The sequence below is a fragment of the Idiotropiscis lumnitzeri genome, unplaced genomic scaffold, assembly GCF_059441095.1.
Source record: "Idiotropiscis lumnitzeri isolate Australia: NSW breed Sydney's pygmy pipehorse unplaced genomic scaffold, RoL_Ilum_1.0 HiC_scaffold_35, whole genome shotgun sequence".
Lineage (NCBI taxonomy): Eukaryota > Metazoa > Chordata > Actinopteri > Syngnathiformes > Syngnathidae > Idiotropiscis > Idiotropiscis lumnitzeri.
Window position 1 is genome coordinate 2,038,638 of NW_028283573.1, and position 15,898 is coordinate 2,054,535.

At 46.2% G+C, this 15,898-nt stretch overlaps 2 protein-coding genes across 2 annotated transcripts; both read right to left on the reverse strand.

Moving 5' to 3' along the window:
- Window positions 1-216: 216 nt before the first annotated feature.
- pex11a (peroxisomal biogenesis factor 11 alpha) lies at window positions 217-3,083 on the reverse strand. The gene is made up of 3 exons (XM_088287215.1): window positions 2,832-3,083; window positions 2,629-2,744; window positions 217-1,005 (listed from the first exon to the last, which is right to left on the reverse strand). Exons 1-3 carry the CDS (start codon window positions 2,885-2,887, stop codon window positions 437-439), a joined length of 741 nt encoding a protein of 246 aa, XP_088143341.1. The 5' UTR covers window positions 2,888-3,083; the 3' UTR covers window positions 217-436.
- Window positions 3,084-6,826: 3,743 nt separating this feature from the next.
- On the reverse strand, window positions 6,827-14,008 carry gnrhr4 (gonadotropin releasing hormone receptor 4). The gene is made up of 4 exons (XM_088287229.1): window positions 13,864-14,008; window positions 12,383-12,984; window positions 10,534-10,738; window positions 6,827-9,279 (listed from the first exon to the last, which is right to left on the reverse strand). The coding sequence occupies exons 2-4, from the start codon at window positions 12,902-12,904 to the stop codon at window positions 8,858-8,860; spliced, it is 1,149 nt and encodes a 382-aa protein (XP_088143355.1). The 5' UTR covers window positions 12,905-12,984; window positions 13,864-14,008; the 3' UTR covers window positions 6,827-8,857.
- Between the last annotated feature and the right edge of the window lie 1,890 nt (window positions 14,009-15,898).

A 15,898-nucleotide genomic window follows, 5' to 3' on the forward strand; every position in this document is an offset into this window, starting at 1 on the left:
ATCGTCACCACAAAAAGTTTTCAGGAAAACAAGGATGTTGTTTGACAAAATGAAAATAAAACTATTTTCGACGGAACGTGTGTACAGTTTGACATTTCGAGAGAGGTGTGACGAAGACACCAAGTACATTTCCCTGGCTCTCCATCATTGGAATAATCGTTATTAAATAACACTCACATACTGTGTGCTAAGACAAAGAAATGAAACAAACCAGGCTGAAGTTCACAAATATGTAATTAAAAAAAGTAAGGACTTTTTTTTTTCTTTTAAATCAGTATCAAGAAGACGTAACGCCATCTCTGATTAAAATCAGCCGTTGGCCGCCGTTGCGTCGATGTTGATGTACAAACCTTCAATTCGGATGATTGTCTTATCGCGGCGCAAAGCAAATCCGTGTTACACCTCCAGAGCGGCGACACGTAGCCAGAAGAACACATCATGGTTGCATTCTCAACTTGGGCTGCACCAGCGTCGCAATCCCAATGAGTGATGAGAGCAGCCCACAAAATGCAAGCGTGCCCGCATTTGACTGGTAGATCCTCAACTTGTCCAGCGGGATGGACAGATCACAAATGTTTCGGATGGTATCCAAAAGCACGGCCGGGTGGGATTTGAAGCTCTGCAGCAGCAGAAAGAGAACAGCGTCCAAATGAGGGATGACAACCTCAGCCACTTGAGGACTCTGCTGAAGATGTGAAATCAGTTGGTGCCGAAAGTGCTTCTCCCTGGCCCGGCATGCCATCAAACGGGCGAGGAGGTAAACATCGCGGCTCAGGCTCATAACGAGCGAGAGGAGGTAGCATCGCGAGGCGTTCGAGCTCCAGCGTTCCTTGTCAAGATTAGGAAGAAGGCCGACACTCGCGGCCCACAGCATGTTGTCGCACACGAAGTAGAGCGCACGGTTGACGTTGGCGGCGGTGAGGCAGAAGCAAAGCACCCGGTCAGCGAGTCGCATGCTTCGCTTAGCAGCCTCACTGGCATTTATTGCATTCCCCAGCCTGAGCACTGACAAAGAAAACAGAAAAACATTACTGAGCCGCACAAGAAGAATATCGGCAGCAGCGATCAGATCGTTTCACAAATCGATTACGCGGCTGATTTAAAATCAGATGGAAAAAAAAATATTGAATAATTTGGGGTGACGAAACAAATTAATGTTCATGTGAGTTGCAGCCACTCTTGTCGTCCACTTGGGGTTGCAATCGCAAATGCGTGTGTGTGCCTTTAAAAGGTGGGGCCAGGCCAGGTGAGTCATGTGGGAGTCAGCAAAAGCGAGTGTGGAGTTGGCTGTTGTTTGTTGGCCGATCTGTAGGTTGAGTGTCTGGCCAACATGACAAAAAAATTGGCCAAAAAACAGCAGAATGCACCGTGTGGTTGGAACGGCGGCGAACAACACAAAAACAATTTGCAAAAAGTCATGCTGGTTGAAAATCACCTTCAAAAAAGACCACAAGAGCATCGCTTCATTATCTCTCATTTCATCTGCTACTGGCTGACAAATTCCAGTTAACTCATTCACTGCCACTGATGGGTATCGAAGCGAAAAAGCACATTCGTTTTACCTTGGCGGCCAGTGAAGGAGTAAAAAATAACCACTAATACGCAAATGCAGGAAACAATTTTGCAAAAATGTCAAACTGAAAAATGTCCACTTAAAATTTGTACTTTACAAATTATTCATGACAAGAGCAGTGTGGGCAGTAAAATACGCCGTATTTAGGGCTTACCACCTTGTTTTTACCCAACACACACACACACACACGCACAGACACACGCACGCACACACACCTACACACGCAAAACCAGCATCAACTTTGTCGACGTTGCCCACCATGAGCCGACGTCATCAGCAGACGTTTGAGGCGGGACGCTCATCAAGAGACATTGATCGAACGGTCTTTGTTGGCACCACCAGCAGCACCTTCATTTCCGTGAGGAGCTCAGATGCATTCTGCCGCTGAATTTGAAATGGGACCAGAAGCTTAAAGTCCAAAAAGTTTGTAAAACTGAGCTGGAGTAAAAAGGCAAAGCTGTCGATCACGCTCACACCGAAGCGCCTCAAAGTCTCCGGCCGGCACTGCAAAGCATTTAGTGAGAGACACCTCACTAACGAAAACACGTACGCAACGTATCGCAGGAATTTCACACTTTTGTTCCTCTGCTGGATTCAAGAAAAAGTTTCCTTATCTTTTGATGATGGAAAAGAATGATTCCAGAATTAACTTGAGTGAGCGACGCTTTTCTTTGGCCGACTGCAGGCAAGACGCGGCCGGCAACGACCACGATGGCCGCTGAGCCAAAAATCAGCCAATTTAGGCTGCAGCTCAAATGTGACCAAGACTGATGATGATGATGATGATGATGGTGGTGGGGTCAAGAACAAACAATACAACCAAAAATAAGAATGTTTTGAGGCTTCATGACTAATCAAAATGCAGTGGCATCTTTGGAACTAAATCTCCTCATGTAAAAGGACGTTGTGTAACAAAACACGAGAGCCAGCAACAGAACATAAACTCATTTCAACATAAACTTTTACATTACAACAAGTTAAAAAGCTTCGTCTTTGCGAGTGGAGGCTGGCCTGGCTGCAGTGAATTTTCGAGCAAACATTTTTGTAATACTCACATTTGCGTCCAGAACTCAAGTTCGCTTCCAGACTTTGAAGTTTGTTGACAAGTTGCTTTCGTTGCAAATTATTTCGCAGGGCATAAGCAGACAGGGCACACAAATATTGGCTTGCTCTAAAAAAAAAAAAAAGAAGAATTGTTGAGAAATGATAAGCGGCCACTCGTCAGGTCTCGCTCGCCTTTTATTTTAAATAAACGTACCTGAAAACACGATCCCTTCCCTGACTCAGATTGATGACATTTTGGATCAACTCCATAATTTGACGTTTGTGACAAACAGAACAACTTATTCCACTTGTTGCCAATCCTGCTGCAATTGTTGGCCACAATTGTGCGCTCGGTGTAAAAACGGCTCACAATTACGCCCAGTTTGAAGTCATAGTTAGAAAAAAATGAACAACAGCGTTAAGTCCAAAGTCGCTCGTTTCAACCCGGAAGGGTTTGACGACGTAACGGAAGCCGATATATGTGACGTCTTGTCGCGACGCGATAGTGTTACCGTGGTAACGCTGCATCGAAAAAATCATTCATTTGGTTCGTTTCAACGTCTCCCCCCCCAAAAAGCAACACAAATGATAATGTGTAATCTTCTACTTGATAAAAGCGATAAACAATGAGGTAACGAAATAGTTTTGAAAAGAGCTGAGCTTCTTTTTTCTTATTCGCTCTGCTTATTGAAGACGAAGAAACATTTTCAGTTGAACTATTTAATGGAAGGAAGAAATAATTTTAGCACTGATGTTATTATTTTGAGATCCATATCTCTTCCAGAAATTCATCTTAACCTTTTGTTCGGCTTTTGTTTGCGATCTCCCAAATGTGGTAAGTGCAACGAATATGCAATGCTGATGCTTGCATCATTCAGAAGCAGCTCACGTCAGTTTGCGTCCATCTTGAATCTCAGCCAAGCTCACGTTTGGAGTCATGACAATGTGCAACCTTTTGCAACATCTCCTAAAAATAGAAAATACTATTTTTTCTATTTCCAATTTCTATTTAAAATGTTCTTGAAGTTTGTCCTGAATGGAAAGTTCAAGCTTTCTTTTCTAACACTTCACTTGTCGTGGGAAGATATGGTCTACCTTTCAAAAAATGAAATAAAGCACAAATGTTAAATTAGGCTTTGAATTGATGGAACAGATGCAAGTTTTTTTCACGTTCAGCTGTGACGAGACGCAGCGGGCAACACGTGAATCGCTCCATTCGGGAAGTCCAAACGTGAGCATCGTTTACGCATTTAGATTTAGCTGATTGTCGCACGTCCCTGGCATGATGATCAATGTGCAGAATGGCTGCTGATATTCACAAAGTCCAAGACCGCGATAGTGTTTCCATATATTGGAATCATGGTCACGTGGTCTCGAGCACTGGTTTGCGACCGCTGACTGTTTTGCAAACACTTGCGACATTTAACGACGCAATTCATTCGCATTTTGAACAAAGTGTCCTTGCGACGAGAGAAAGTGTTTGTTTGCGACATTCCGCCAACTCTGACGAATGCCCAAATTGGCCATGTCGGCCGCTCATTAGTGATGGCGGCTAACTTTGCTAACAAGCGATGGCCCATATGCTAACGTTGTGTGTCTTATTTCTTCTAGTTTGAGTCTCCCTTGGTAATGTGTGGTCCAAAAACACAGGCAGAGCTTCTCCTGTGATGCTCACAAACCTCACCAAGGTCGGATTTAAGCTTCGTATGTTCAACTTGAATTACAGCTCACCATGCCTGTTACAATGGCACGCTCATCCTTTATGCTTCTTTGCCACTAAAGGAAAATAATGTCATGCCCAGCGACAGAATCCGAGTGGATCTTACTGACCTTCACATTTTCTTATCAATACACTTGGCTGGCAAAAAGAAAGCTGACTTAATTAACAGCCGCAGGTAAGAATTTGGCGGCACGCTGCCTGCCTGGTTAGCACGATGGCCTCACAATACAGAGGTCATGGGTTCGATTCCGGCTCCGGCCATCCTGTTTGGAGTCTGAATGTTCTCCCCGTCACCGTGTACGTTTCCTCCAGGCGTTTCTTCCCAAATACATGCATGGCAGGTTGATTGGACACTCAAAATCGCCCCCAGGTATGAGTTGTTCGTCTACGTGTGCCCTGCGATTGGTTGGCAACCAATTCAGGGTGTGACCCCGCCGACTGCTCAACGACAGCTGGGCGAGGCTCCCGCGACCCACATGAGGAGATGCGGTGCAGGTAATGGATGGATTGAAGGTAAGCATTTATTTTCTGTGCACAATCCGCAGAGGGCGAGGAAATGAAATCTATTTTTATCTGTCGACTTGTCCAAATCCACATTAAATGAACTGCCGGAGATCGTAAATGTCTTGTGATTGTTTTGAATTTTTCTCCATTAGACAAGCGCTGAAAGTGAATTTTCTTTTGCTATTTGTATTCATATGCAGGGATTTCCGCCATCGCGTGTTTTGGATGCTTTTTATTCCCAGTGGAGGATTATGCAAATTGGCGGCATCTTCTTGGTTTCAGCCCTCACTCTTCATTTCCCGGGCATAAACAACTTTAGTACAGATGCCGCTTGAGAGACGTGCTCAAAAATCAAACCACATCGCCGGGAGTGCGATGGCATTGGTGCGATTATGGCGTCCTGTTGGGCAGCGGCAAGACTCGCATTTCTACAATTTGCTGTTTGACGCTTGGCTCCAAACGAGCTTTTGTGGAGTTCAATGTTCTCCTCCCACATTGCAAAAAAAATCAAACTCGAAATTGAGTGTGAACGGTCGCTTGCGCCGTCTGTAAAGACGATAAATAAGATGATCAAAATGCTCATGAAAGTTTTTGGAATACGCACTCGGGCTGCCACAAACGATTAAGTTCCTAATCGACTACTCGCCAACCGTGGTCGCCATACCTGTCGTGTCGGGTCTGTGGTGAAGGCAGCTGCTCTTCGAAGCACATCATTCGTTCACAGGCCTTAATATTTAGATGATCGTACATTTTTACAACTGCAATATCTCGCTTGAAAAATAATTAGGAATGACAACGGGAGCAAAACAAATCTTGCCAATTTGTCGCTTTGACTTCTTCGAGACTTCTTGAGAGTTTCTGTCGTTTGTCCGAGCGCACTTTCGGAGGCACCGCTGTCGGCAATTGTCTTCTTTGAAGGCGTTCTGGGCAAGGTGACGCGTCGGAGGATGTCAGCTCCAGCATTCTTGACATCTAACATCAATCAATCTTGCCAATCTTGTCCTGGTGAGGCTCGCTCCCCCATTTCTTGCAAACGGAGTTGCTCTCCATCGCAACAAGCACAAGGTTTGCAGCGGAAACATTTTGTGATGTTGCTTGTTTTCGTTTTGTCAAGATTGTCTTTGGTTTGAGTGGTTTGGTTTGTGAAACTCCTTCGCGAACACAGTTTTCTTCTTTGGCACTCTTCTGCCCTTCTTGTGGGTTTGACGTCCTCGAAATGTGTTTTACCGTGCTTTCCAATTTCCCGCCAATTTCGATGACACCAAATGGAAAATGCTTTGCTGCAGCTCCAGCTGTCGTGAAATGCGCTTTCGGAATCAAGTTGGATTGGATTGTAACGCAATCTTGACGGATGATGTCCCACAACAACCCAAAAGGGGTTCTTGAATATGACACACGATCGAATCACTGTTTGGCGTACAACAATCACGTATATATCCGCTCTTGTTGGCGGCGGCGGCCCTGAAGTGGAATTTGGACACGGCGAGCACAAAGAAGACATTTCAAAGAAAGCGATGCGACGCAGCCTTTGACGGACGGAAAACAACATTTGCGCATGTTGCCTGAAAGCAAGATTTGAACTATGATTTGTCCTTTTTCAAAGGCTCAGAGTTCAATCAGAACTCAGCGACTTGCTGCCACGAAGCTTTTAGTCAAGCCGCTCAATGTCCTTGCGCTGACCTCGAGTCATTACGTCTTTACATTGGATTGGAAAACGAGGGCCAATATCATCCTCCACTAAAAAAGCTTCCAATGTCAGGGTTGAGGAAGGTGAGGACCCAAACGCAAGGAAGCAAGGCAGGGGTAACTCAAAGGGCATTTAATTAACAGAAAACTAAGGCAAACAGGGAACTTGGAAAAACTAGACAACGACAGGAAACTAATGATCGGGACAGGCGACAGGAACAGGCGACAGGAACAGGCGACAGGAACAGGCGACAGGAACAGGCGACAGGAACAGGCAACAGGGACAAGCGACAGTGAAAATGACAATGAACCAACAAGAACTGAAAGCAACCAGGGAACTAAATACACACAAATTGACTAGACAACGAGGAGCACCTGGTTGGAAGGAGCGGGACCGGATTGGTTAACACTAGGGCTTGGGTAAACGAGCACAGGTGGACACAATAGACAAGACGAGACAAGACACATGAACAAGGCCAAAACATGAAACCAAATACTAAACCAAAAATAACAAATACAAATCATGACATCCAATTCAACATGTGTCCTAAAACGTGACTTAACCAATTTTGCAATGTTCAGCAGAAAAAGTTTATATTTTTTTTATAATTATTTTTCATGGGCAATTGCCCCCTTTAAAAAGACATTTTGCCATCGTACATGTTTTAGGCTCAGCTAACAACCAATCATGGCTCAGCTTGAGAACGCTAGGTGAGCCCTAATTGGTGGTTGCCTGCGCCCTCAACACGTGATGTCATTTTCAGTCGCCAGCTGGTGGCCAAATGTGTTTGCAATTTCGACAACAAAAAAAAGGATCAAACTCATTCTAGACAAAAAAATCATAACTTTTTACTGCAAAAAAAAATGGTAAAGCATCCCTTTTAACTAATTGATCAATCGTCAAATCGCTTCATGCATCGCCAATTCAATAACTGCTTTTCTTCAACAAGTAAATATTTCTGTTCCTTCAACATTCAAAAGTCAAACAAATACTCCTAAATGACGCAATCAACAGAGCAAAGCTTCACCGCAAGCGTTACAACATCAGAACAAAAAAGAAATTCACGACATCATACAGTGGAGCCGCAGTCTGCGACTCAAAATGTTTCTTTGGAAAAGCCAAAACGGCTCCAAATTCAATCAATCCATTTGTCATCGGAAATTTTTGGCCTGTTTCCAAATCAACAATTTGTTAGTTTGTTGTTGCTGCCGGACGCTGAAGCTCACTAATCACATTTGATACGGCACACAAACGCCGCGCCTTCCTGAATTCACGTGAGATCATTTCATGAGCTCAAATGTCGCTCATGTACACCGTCGCCAGCCGTGCCCATCTGCGCTCGCTCCCAACCCCCAACCCGATCAAAGAGTTCACGACGGCACAAAAAGTCACAACTGCGGTGATGTCATCTTCACAAGCCCGCCCACGTTTAAAGGCCCGAGTTACGTCATCTGGCGTCAAGGTGGCGGGAGGCCATCCCAGCAGACTTGGGACGAAAGGCGGACGACACCCGAACCGGGCGCCAGCCACTCACAGACAAGCTCATGGAGCGGGAAACCGTGCGCACGGCAGTCGGGTGGAGCGCGGCATCATCTGCGAGTGATGCGGTCAAAAAAGGACACACTCACCAAGAGGTGGCACGCGCAGATGCAAACGTGCCTTCGTGGCTAACCAATTTCTTGTACGCCAAAGCATTGCAGGCAGCTACGTCTTTTTTTTTTTGTTTAAACTGAATTTGACAACATCAGTGCGCCATGTTAATTAGTCCGTCTTTGCAGAGAGTACTTTTACTTTGCCTGTGTTGTGTTCAATCAGTTGCGCACGCACACACACACACACACACACTTAGCATGGATGCTAGCATGAAACTAGTGAACCGAAATGTGGTTGTTTTAAACAACCAAATGTGTCATTCCTGAACTTGACCACCTTTCTCAACGGTTCTCACATTGTGACACTGAAAGTCACACTGCTACTTTGACGTTTGAAATTTGCAGAAGATGATCCAGGTTGTGGTCCCCATGGCAACCCTCCTTCATATGTGTCTTCCGCCGGCTGCTGATATCCATTCGTTTCGCAGTTGCTTCTTTCACCTGACATGGCTTGCTTCTTGCACGACCAAGTCACGAAGGAACGCCCGTGACGGGCAGGTAAACCCGCTCAGCGACTCGCAGCACTTGTGGATGCCGTCTGAAGGTGGAAACATTAGGAAACGTGCATTTGGGAGGAAATGCAATCGAACGTCCAAACACACAGCAAGTAGCATTTTGTCAGACATCAACAAACGATGTAACTTGAGTGGAAAATTGGGCTGACTTGTTGCTCCACTTCAGATCTCACTAACGGACATCCCGTGCCGTGAGCCGCCATCGTCGCTTCTGTTGTCGGTGGGCCGGCCCCGCCCCGATGTGGCGGCGTGGCGGCGAATCACGTTTTCCAAAGTGGTCTGCGTGTTGGAGGTCCGGCCGTAACGTTTTTGGCCGTGCCGGAGGTGGATAGTGAACAGGCCGTAGGTGACCGGGTCCAGGCAGGCGTTGAAGAGGCCGAAGATGAACAGCATGTGAGTGAGCGAATGCGAGACCGTCTCTTCCATTCGGCGAGGAAACAACCAATACCACAAGCCGAGCAGGTAATACGGGGTCCAGCAAATGATGAAGGAGGTGACGATGACGATGCTCATCTTAAGCGTCCTCATGCGAGCTTTGGGGATGTTGTTGTGAGAGCGCCGGAGATGGACGTCTCGGGACGGCACTGAAACGCAGCAAACGGCTTTGTTAGCATTCGGAAGGCGTTCACGTCAATGTTCAACCATTTCCAACTTGTTCCCGATATTCAGAAGTGCTTCACACGACATATTCCATGAAAAAAAATTGTAGAATATGGAGCTAAACTGAGATAAAGTGCTGGCACACGCACGTTTACGTCATCTGTAGCTAAGCTAGCTGTGCGAACGTTAGCGTGACGGCTCAGCTCAGATATTTGAACTAAACTTCATCAAATAATCGGTTAGACATTACAGAGACTGCAATCGTCTAAGCATCCATTATCTGTTCCGCTTCTCCTCACAAGGATTGGGGGCGTGTTGGAGCCTCTCCCACCTATCTTTGGGCAGTAGGCGGGGTCACACCCTGAACTGGTCGCCAGCCAAAGACAAACAACCACACCTAAGGACAATTCAGAGTGTCCAATCGACCGACCTGGCAGGTTTTTGGAATGCGGAAGGAAACCAAAGTACCCGGAGAAAAGCCACGCAGGCTTGGGGAGAACATATGTTACCGATGGCCTTACAACCAGAGAGTGGATCACCACGCAGACGTAAGTGTTTGAGAGCAGTGACACAGGCTTTATTCCAAACAGTTGATTTGAGCGGTGACAAAACGTCATCGCAAGAGCAAAAACAAATACGCACTAAGAATAGTGCACAGGGCCACGGAAGAAAGTCGGCGAGAAGCGAGGGCGGAGCCGGCCGCTTCCGAGTGCCTTGTTGTCAGCTGTGATGTGCTCATATCACAGAGGGAAGGCAAAAGAGCGAGTCGAAAGAAAGAGAGCAAAAAATGTCATTGACAAGTCAGACCGACCTGGCAGCCACCGTGACGACCCGACGGGACACATTCCAGCCATCGACGATCGCTCGTAAGCGTGTTCGTGTTCGGAAGCATTAATGGAAGTCCGACCCATCCATTTTTGGAGAAAACATCGAAAAAGGCTTTGTGGCGATTGCAAGAAATAATTGTTGATTTTCTTACGCCTTCAAATTTGGGAGAATATTTAACAACACATTTTGTGGTGGTCAGACAAAATTTGAACACATTTAGAGACATCAACCAGTTCCATCAATCGATGTTGACCATCCCCAAATACCATTTCTCCAAGTTGGCAAATGTTTTTTTTTTTTTGGTTTGTTTGGTGGTGTAAAATCCATCGAGATGTTTTCCGATATGTGTCAAAAGGTTCGGTGAGACTCCAGCGGCCGGCGCACCCAAAACGGATTGAAAGAAAACTTACAGTTACTGCGAGCCACGCGGCTGGAGATCTCAACGAGGATTCTGGTGTAGCAAAAGATCATGATGGCCAGCGGAAGGAGGAAGAGACACGCAAAGGTGAACATGTTGTAAAGCGTCTCCTGCCAATGTTGGACGAAACTGCCGTGGGTGGTGCATTGCGTGAAGTTTTGCGGGACCGTGATGGTCACGTTGTGAAATAGAAACATCTGTGGAAACAAAAAGCAAGAGTGAGCACTCACTGCTTTGCACATATCCGTTCCACACTTCAGATGGCAAAATAAAGGGCACCTGTTGAGAAATGCGATGTATAAATAAAGTCGTATTGTATCGCCTTTGACACATCCAATTATTCATGAGATATGCTGTGGAAAAGGGAGGCGCCACTTTCATACGGAAACACGGCGCACGGCCAAATGAACAAAGCGCATACTGCAAAAAATACAGCGCATCGATCGCAATTGTTAGAGCACCAGACAGCTTCCTCTGCATGCCTCCATATCAAATTACGTGATCAAATCCCCCCCAAAAAAGAGGAACTCCACAAAATGTGAGCTGCAAACGCTGGTCAACGAAAAACAGCAGATTCGTCGGTCCAGGTCATGGGCCAGTCGGCAGTCGATGACTCGATAGAAGCACATTAGCCACGCCCACAAACAAAAGCCATATTTGTCCCAATTGGCCAGTGCAGAAAGTGTGACTCGGTCATGACTTTCTTCGGTTTCATGTCACCACGCGTGCTCGAGAGCCTCTCGAGTGTTTCTGAGCGTTGCAAAATATTTGAAAAGAAATGGAAGAAGGGCCGGCGGCCAACTGGTGAGCACGTTCGCTTCACAGAGGTTGTGGCTTCGATTCCGATTAAAGAAAAGTATTAGAAAAGTATTTGATAGTCTTCATATTTGGTGATTTTATATTCATTCCAAGACATTATTCAAGTAAATGTCTGTTATAAACATCGTTGAAAAATGTGATTAATCACATTTCAGTTTTGCAATGAATTAGTTCAAAAATGTAATCGCTTAACGCTTGACGTGTTGGGCTCATTAGTAAACAATCAGTAAACATCACATAAGAAGGACGTTGCTTTCACTCTCTGGTGTCTTGAAAAACAAGAAGGGTCGGTAATGAGATGCTTAATTACGTTTAAAAAAAATATATCCATAAAAAACAGGCACCGGGGTTGTTCCAGGTCCTTTAATTTTGTTGTCTTTCACCACAAAAACTAAGACTTGAGCTGTCGTCCGGTTGAAGCTGGCTCGGCTGAGCACCAAAATGCCGTTGCCGGGACAGCACGGTTGCGATTGAGATTGAAATGAGCTGCATGAATGACGACATTTGCATGCTTGTCTTTGAGTTACTTTGTCAAACGTGCTCAAATTTGCTTTCAGGTGGACGTGTCCAAAATGCTCGTCGAGGCCCAAAAACAAGGTCAAATGTCACACGTTCCAAATAAGGACGAAGAGACCAAGTTGAAAATTTCTCATTTCGCAAGCCAGTTGGCAGCACGTTTGCGTGAGCTCATGGTGAAAAGTTCCAGTGGACCGACGATGTGACATCATCGATGAGGTGAAGCCGGTTGAAGCCCGCGGCTGCAAAGCGCAGCCATCGAAACGAGAAATGTCAAGAAACACGAACATGCAACCTTTTACTCATTACCGTTGCCGACACCGGCAGCGGATCCAAGCCAAACACAAAACGGGCACTTTTGTTTTGTTCACTTCTTAAAGATTCAATGCAAATGCATCAAACTTGAAAGTTCAATACAAGGAAGGAAGCGATTCTTTATTTGCTTTTTATTCGTGTTGCTCCGCTGGCCTAAAAGCCAATTTTCAAAACGAGTGCTCTTGTGTCACCTGAGGAAGAGACAGTACGATGCTCACGCCCCAGGCCACGCTCAGCATGATTTTGCTCCTCCTCCTGGCCTCTCGGATGCCGAGCGGGTTGAGGATGGCCGACTGCCTGTCCAGGCTGATGACGACGGTGACGAAGGCGCACGAGTACATGGCCGCCAGCTTGAGGAACATGAGCAGCCTGCAGGCAGCATCCCCGGCCCGCCACTGCACCGTCATGTTCCACACGGCGTCCACGGGCATCACGATGAAGGTGACCAGCAGGTCGGCCACCGTCAGGTTCATGATGAGAATTCGTACGTGCGACTTGCGCCTGCCGCCCTTGCCGGCCGCCCACAGCACCAGCAGGTTGCAGATGGCCGACACGCCGCACAGGATGAAGGTGATGATGACTCGCACCTTGGCCGCCGTGGAGAAGGTGGGCAGCTGGAGCGCGTCACCGGCCGACGTGGCGTTGCAGACCGCCGCCGTGGCCCACGTGCAGCTGTCGTTGGCCGCCTTCGGGTCGGACGGCCGGTGGAGCATCGTGCATGGGCGCGAGCTTCAGATCGGGAAGAAGGAGGCCACGCCTTCTGCCGAGCAGGCAAGCCGAAGCCTTCAAATGCCTGCAAAGTGAATTCAGAGAGTTCGTCTCCAACTACTTTTGACGTATTTGAATAAAGCTGTGGAAAAATTCGGCAAAGACTGCTCGCTAGTTTTCAATTGTGGAGATGTCGACATTGTTTGCGAAAAAAACGACCCCAGTGAGGCGAATGGGTGGATGGGAGATATTTTTTTAATTGGCTCAGCTACAATAAAAGGACAAATGTAGTGAAACGACATTGAAGTATTTTTTTTCTTTTTAACATCAAACGCAATTTTGCAATTGCACCGCATAAACAAACACTTCATTCTAAAATCGTTCCCTTATCACGCTTGCTCCCTTCCCCGCTTTAGAATCCATTTTTTTCTTTGGCTTTGGACACAAACTTGAGACTGTGCTGCTGTTTTCTACATTTTCATTTTGTGCTTTCATTGTCTTTGTTGTTGTATTCTCACGTGATATTGGATGCAAATATTTTGTTTCAGCTCAAACTGTTGCGAAATATTAAGAAAATTGGATTATATCAACGAATCGATTCATTTGATTCGAGTACGGGCGGCGTGTCTCAGGGGTAGAGTGGTCGTTTCGCAACCTGGAGGTTGCGGGTTTGACCCCCCGGTCAGTGTGACCACGTTGAAGTATCCTTGAGCAAGCTACTGAGTTGCTCCTGATGGGATGTCATCCGTCGGTAGATGAGGTCATACAAAGTACAAAGGTCGAATTGCGCCAAACATGAAAAATGACTACAACCATTTGGTGATGAAAATACTGCTGAGAAATGTCAATGAACGCCCGTCACGAGTTCTTGCGGAAAAGAAATCCGCACCAATGGCCAAAAAAAGGCATTCACTTAACAATGTGGTCACGAGAGTAGAAATTGGAAGCTGGAACACAATCTCACCTTCAGCGGGATCCGAGAACATGAATCAGAGCTCATCAAGCGTTCCGTGCGCCTGCAGCTGTTGCTTCCCTCGCCTCGTTCCTCCGCTGACGACAAGACTGCAAGCATGGACCACGAGGTGCTCTTGAAGAGCGCCGAAAATAAGAAAAAAAATCCTCCGACCGGAGAGGGAGGGGTCGCTGTGGGCGAGCGAGAGAAGGAGAGAAAGAGAGCTGTTCTTTTTCATGTTCGCGTTTGTTTTATCAGCGTCAGTTGCAGCAGCAAAATGACCTTTCAACTGATACTATGTGTGACAAATAGGCTTTCATGATATGATTGCGGTACGTTTTGATAAAGTACACGTTATAAGTGGCCTCGTTTTTGCAAGAGCAACGTGGCAAGTCATTATTTGAATGATCTTGAAGCTGAGACGATGATGAGTGGCATGGAAAAGGTCAAGGAAAAGGCACAGTATGGGAAAAACACATCAAAGATCCACATGCAGATAATCCAATTTGGGGTTCATTTGTGGATTACAATCTCTCAAAGTGTCAAATTGAGAAGAGAAGCTTTTTGTTTGCATACGCAAAGAGACACCCTCGCGCTCACCAATGGCGGTGGAAAACACCTTTGTGTTAGTTTGCTAGAGGCACGCAAAGTGTTCCGTTTTGCACATTTTCCACTTTGCATCCTCAATGAGCCAATTTTAGAATCGACCTGAGTTCATCTCGTCCGTCCCGTAAACGATTTGCACGCTGCAAACGAACGCAGACTGGATGGCGCTCAGCATCTTTCATTTTCTTTCCATGGGTGCTTTCTGACTTTGTTTGTGTGCTCAAGATCACACTGCGCTACGATGAATTCACGCAGTGAGCAATCACAGCTTCACAGTACTCTCGCTCGCTGACCATGCGAGCATGCATTTGAGAGTTGGAATTCGAATCCACTGTGGACTACGTTGATCCAGATTGTTTCAAACATGCTGATGGAGAGGACGTGTCTGGGGATTATGTTTGGATGTTTTCACATTCCAAGAATTGCATACAGACATGCGAGGATGGTGGAAGACGAACACCCCAAATCAAGTCAAGTCCATTTTATTCAAATAGACCGCCTTAATCACAAGACAGTCTCAAAGGGCTTCACGTGCCCACAGTCGACATCCCCTGATCTTAACCCCCAGGAGGGTGAGGAAAACCTCAAAGCCCCATCTGGGGGAAAATGAGAATCCTTGAGAAGAAGCCAGATGGGGGAATCACCCGTCCAGGATGACCAGACTGCAGTGGATGTCGATTGGGCAACATTTTACACATATTATGATGCTCCACAATGTTGGTTGAAATAATTTGAAAGTCAATCAAATGAAGCGCTGCATGAAGACGACTTGGGTGGAGCGGGCCCTCGCCCAGTTGGTCAGAGCCATAATCTCCATAGCAGCCGATCCGAAGATGTGGTCGGCCTTCGATCTTGTACCGGTCAGTGGCTATAGAATTGAAACAGCGACTTCCAAATCGGTTGCCATCACCACATTCTCAAGCCGGGGAGAAAAAGGAAATTGAAGTGGCACTAAACAAGCCAATCAATAGTTCAACTAAATGCTCAAGTAAATAAGTCTTTAGTCATGCTTCAAACATTTGAGATGACGCCTCTAATATCCGCCGGCATTCCAAAGCACTGGTGCCCAAACAGAAAACGCTGGAGAACCTGCGGACTTCTTTTCAGCTCTCGGGATCACTAAAAGACCTGCCTTTTGAGAACAAAGATTTCGAGACCAAACACACGAGGTCAGCGAGCTAGGGAGGTGCGAAGCCGTCCGATATTTTCGAGGGAAGTCGCAAAACCTTGAGATTGCATCTCAAGTGGCCTTGCAGCCAATGCAAATTGTCGCAACAACGGTTTGCAATCACATCAGCCTTCAGACGGAAATCAGAGCCACAAAAATGTTCACGACAGCAAATGATTGTTGGGCAGCATTTTGCATTCTGAAACGGATTTTTAAAAAATCTGGTGCTGACAAAGCTGAGAAATCCAAAATGTTGTTCAATGTTTGCAGTCA